This window comes from Apium graveolens, chromosome 2 (assembly GCF_009905375.1).
Source record: "Apium graveolens cultivar Ventura chromosome 2, ASM990537v1, whole genome shotgun sequence".
Taxonomy (NCBI): domain Eukaryota; kingdom Viridiplantae; phylum Streptophyta; class Magnoliopsida; order Apiales; family Apiaceae; genus Apium; species Apium graveolens.
Window position 1 is genome coordinate 204,150,583 of NC_133648.1, and position 5,203 is coordinate 204,155,785.

At 28.9% G+C, this 5,203-nt stretch overlaps 1 protein-coding gene across 1 annotated transcript; it reads left to right on the forward strand.

The window, feature by feature from the left end:
• The first annotated feature begins 204 nt into the window (after positions 1–204).
• Positions 205–4,300, forward strand: LOC141696422 (uncharacterized). The gene is made up of 12 exons (XM_074500566.1): positions 205–384; positions 499–521; positions 1,973–2,132; positions 2,221–2,512; positions 2,596–2,692; positions 2,780–2,873; positions 3,190–3,312; positions 3,405–3,559; positions 3,642–3,762; positions 3,859–4,053; positions 4,135–4,206; positions 4,292–4,300. Exons 1-12 carry the CDS (start codon positions 205–207, stop codon positions 4,298–4,300), a joined length of 1,521 nt encoding a protein of 506 aa, XP_074356667.1.
• The last annotated feature ends 903 nt before the right edge of the window (positions 4,301–5,203 follow it).

The window sequence follows — 5,203 nt, forward strand, 5'->3', positions numbered from 1 at the left end:
TTGTACTAGGCATGCGCCATGCATTCCAGGATTCATACGAGCGTGTTATCATCGAAACCGATAATATAAACGGATACCGCGAATGCAAGTATCATAAAGAAGAAGGAATTACACCACATACTAGACAGACGCTCAGACTTATTTTGTCAAGGCTTAATGATAAGAATATCCGTTATGAACTTAACTTGGTTCACCCTCATAGGAATGCAGTTGCATGTCGTTTGGCAACACTTGGCAGACAGAATTCACATGACCTTCGAACATTTGATAGGCCTTTTGCAGATATACAAAAATTTCCTAAACATAGATTTAGGTGTTGGGCCAGACCATGCAAGATTTCAAGACATTGAGGGTGATGATCCCGAACCAGCAATCGATGGTCAGGTTGTTCAAGCATAAAAAATCTTTGATATTATCTGGAATTCATGTATATAGTTTGTTTCAGTTTATGTAAATTGTACTGTGATATAGTGCATGTAATGAAAACCATATATGCAGATAGAAGTAACTGTTTGTGCAATGTACATATATAGTTTTAATAATATATAACTAAATAATTACCCAATTTTTATCTGGCCAAATGGTAATTTTCATTTATATTTATTTTTGCTAATTCCAACAATCATGATATTTGTATTTTGTGATGTGTTTTTAAAAAATATGTTGATGATTTTATATTAATCAATTTATAATAAGCCTAAATTTTATGTACAATACATTTTATAAAAAATGGCAATAGTTTATCCATGGTGAATTTATTAAGAAAATAGTAAATGGCATACAAAATTGAAAGGCAATTCAGATTTATGTAATAAAATGCATTTTTCTAAATTTAATTTATGATATATTTTTAATAATAAAGTCGTATTTAGGCGGACATGTAAATAACTACTATTTCAGTATGCATTTGTTTGAATGTTTTATTTTTAAAAACCTAAAATCATTTCACTATTTAGTGTTTAACAATAATTTATGTGAAATTCACCACTTTTTACGCGTATAACAATTATTTGTGTGATATTATCATAATTAAAAATTTAATATTTTCCCACGTTTGTATAACATTTATTAATTCGAGGATAGAGATTGAACCAATTGGCAAAAAATGGCTATTTGATTTCACAAAAAATTTCGTTATTTTATATTCTCCAAAAATATTAGTATATATCGTAAAAACATTAACATATATTTATGTTAATGTAATGAAATTGTAAAAATTGCAGAATTGATTTTCATTTTGCATATTTTAAAATCTACTATTTACAGACATATATATAGTAGGCTGGATAAAAAATATAAACTGAAGGATATATTTTTAAAATATACACTTACAAATTAAAATTTACCACTTAACAGTGAATTCGAATATAATTCTGTAACTCCAGTTGTATATATAATATATAATAATCAGTTTGTAGATTGGATATTAATAAGTTCTGTTTGTTGGACATATAATATTTGTGGCACTAAAAAAATTTAAGTATGGTAACTGACATATCAATATGTACCATGATTCATATGAATATTTTATAGAATCAATATGTAAAACAATATTATTCCTTTCATATGTATTCTTATTATTAGTTTAAAAAAAAATCAATTATCATTAACATCATACTTATAATATGCTAATTGATTTTCTATGTGTAATAATGAAATTACAAAATATCTGTCATTTTGATTTAAATTGATTGTAGATATCAACTGCAATCAATTATCACTCTGATCATGTATATCACATAGCGGATTTTTTGGGCTTTGATTTATAAGAACCTAACTATAAATATATGAGCAGCTATTATCATTGGCGTATACAACACTTCAATTTAAACAGCTTTCTTTCAGGTAATTTTTCTTCGAGTTTTTTTGTTTATTCTATAAGATTTTCCATGTTCTAACGTTTGATTTTGTTAAACATTCTATTTGATATAAATATAATTTACATCTCATTATTTGAGAATCTTTTTTATAGATTTGAAGAAAAGATGTATGACAGTTTATCCTCCATTGATTCGTCACGTACTACATGGAAGATCAAGGTCCGTATAACCAGAATGTGGACGTCCACTTCTGCATCCAAAGAAGAAAAAGATGCTCTGAAAGGATACAACTTGCTTTTGCTTGATGATGATGTTAGTTTTTAAAATTTTCACTAATTATTCATATGCTGCCATTATACATTAGTTTAAGTAGAAATCTAATTAAATTTATTTATTATAGGACTTTCATATGCATGCTTTTGTATATGCTGATAATTGGAGATCCGTTGGCAAAGATATTGTTGAAGGAGATGTTTACGTTATAAGAAATTTTTATACAAGAGAGGCAAAGGGAACAATGAAGCCTACTACCTCGAAATATCTTATAAACTTTTCTAATTCTATGACAGTTCAGAAGTTAATAGGCGATGACTTTATGATATCGAGACACAAATTTGAATTTGTTGACCTTGGTGAACTGTTTAGTATTGCTTCCGGATATGAAAATATTGAAATCCCGGAATTTGCTACATGTCATAATACTAAGATTTCTTGCATAGTAATTTTTTTTTGTGCTGTTTTTATTTTTTGTTAGCATTTTTTTACATTTATGCAGATATCATTGGTGTAGTGGAGGATTTTGAGCCTGTGATACTGATAGATACCATGTTTGGAAAGAGAGATATTGTGAAATTTCAAATTACTGATGGAAGGTTAGTTATCAGTCTAAATATTAAACCTGATTCAAATCTTGTGTTTAAATTGATGAAGATTGTACTTATACATATATTCCATCTTAGGTACTCCCACAAGGTTAGTGTCTGGGGACAACTTGTTGTGGAGACTAATAAGAATTATGAGAAGGCTAAAAAGGATCACATTGTCATCGCAATCGTGAAAAGCTCCAAGCTTAAAATATATAAGAATAACCTTTTTAAAATCATTGATCTAATATAATTAATCAAGGTGAATCATTTTGTCAAGGTCTATTTAACCTTTAATGAGAAAATTCTACAGGTTCAGTCCAAATTAGTACACTTCCTTCGTCAAAGATCTACCTCAATTTAGAAAATGATTATGTGAATGAAATGAAGATCAGTATATATTTATGACTATCTATCCGCTTATATTATATTGAAACATTTACGAATTGTTGGAACAGTGTTCTTTACTAATAAGTTAACATGTCCGCAATGATCTAAGGCTGCAGGAAGAAGGTTACAAACCAGCTCCCAACACACAAGGTTCTTCGATTCCAAGCTCACCAGTGCATGTTATTGAAACTATAACAGTGCAACAACTCAGCCAGAAGACTAATTCTGATGACTTCGAGGTGATAAAATTTTGTTTTCAATTTTACTTTACTTTCTTTCTTAGTTAGAATCTTTAATTACTAAAGTAAGTGATATGCTGAGAATTACGCAGAAAACCTTTATGTGCTCCGTCAAAATATATGTTGTAGAAGAGTCCGAAAACTGGTGGTATTTAAGCTGCATAAAATATGAGGAATATGCGTACAAGTATGAAGGAAGGTACAAATGTTCGAAATGTAGTTATATCATGTCGGTGCCTGTGAAGAGGTATAGTTCAATAAATAATTATGCATAGGTTATTTATTTTAATGCGGAGTTTAATATTTATTCTCTGCGTCTAATCAATCAGATACAAGATTGTTATTCTTGCTGGTGATTCCAACGAGGCTTTTAACTTTGTACTAATGGACAAGCCTGTGAAGCGTATGGTTGGCCAAACTGCAACCAAGATGATACTTGACAATCCTAAGGTAAATATAACAACTGTTTAAGTAAACTAACAGTCCTAACACCCTTCTCCATTTTCAATATAGTTTATCAATGCTTAAAATAAAAATAATGTGTAGACTGAAGATGGCTATCCAAAGAAAATCAAAGACATTGCTGGAAAGGAAGTTACATTTGTCATTCAGATAACTGACGACAATATGAAGTTGGAAAGCCAATTCTATAAGGTCATTGACTGTATTGATAAAGATTATTCAATCTCTTCTCCTTCTGATGCTACAATGGATGGCTTTGCTGTATCAAGTTCTTCTGAGGTAAACAGAAGACATATATTAATGTTGTTAATTAACTGTTTAAGGTATTCATTGTCCTAAATTATTTTTTCTTCTACTCAGAATATGGTTGATCTATCAAATTATTCTGAAACTCCCGGCTCTGTTCACTCCACTTCGAAGAAAATAAAAATGGTATGATGCCTATTTTTTATAAGGTTTTATTCTTCATAGTTGATAATGGAATTTTCTAAAATATACTATAATTTTTTGTAATCAGGAAAAGTGAAAGAGGATGATGAATTCTTCGTCGGATTTGTCAACGTTGCAGCATTTGTTTGAATTAGATGGAACTATCTTCAGTTCGTAATAAGTTCTATTTGCTTTCCCATTAAGAAGATTGCTTTGATTTGCTTCTCAAACTTATTTCCTTTTAATATTGTCATAATTTCGTATTTTGTTGCGGATTATTTGAGTAATGGAAGTTTTTCGTTAAGATTTCAAGATTAAATAATCCATTTATTTGGTATTTGTTTTACACTGCATATTTTTTGGTAATAGAGTAAGATCAGCAATAACTGTCTTTGCTAACAAATAAATCGCTCTAAGTTAACAAATATTAAGAAGTTTTTAATATTGTCATATTTTTATAATCTCTGTATATCACAGATAAAGAAGTGTACAAAAGCTAAGAATCTGTTATATACTTATATAGTGTTTATGCAAAATAGTAGTTTCTCATACCATTATTATGTAATAGTTCAAAAGTTTGGTCATGTTTCCACACAACCTATTGATCTTTCTTTTACTGCTCCTTCTACATGTATACTTATTTAGTGTTTGTGAAAAATAGTAGTATTATGGTAATCTATGTCAATCATAGAAAAAATTGTGTATAAAAGTGAGAATGACATATCTCTTTAACTCTATGATGTCCATACTTTAAGATCAATACGATAGACACGTCATATTATTTTTACATTTTACATATAGCTAATGACTTTATATTTTTTGGTAGTTAATCCGAAATTATAAACATACGATAAAACAATAGAATTGTTAACTACTTTACAAAAATATAACAAAAAAGATAAAATAAACCAACTTAATGCCAGTAATTAAATTCCAACAAAGCGTGCCCATCACGATAAAATAGTTACACAACCATAGTAACGTAACATGTTATAAAAAC

Bases quoted from the DNA above. Each gene is read 5' to 3' on its own strand.
- LOC141696422 (XM_074500566.1), top strand. From the start codon at position 205: ATGCAGTTGCATGTCGTTTGGCAACACTTGGCAGACAGAATTCACATG. The intron at 385-498 runs GTTGTTCAAGCA...CCATATATGCAG, and splicing joins AACCAGCAATCGATGGTCAG to ATAGAAGTAACTGTTTGTGC. The intron at 3,763-3,858 runs GTAAATATAACA...AATAATGTGTAG, and splicing joins TGATACTTGACAATCCTAAG to ACTGAAGATGGCTATCCAAA.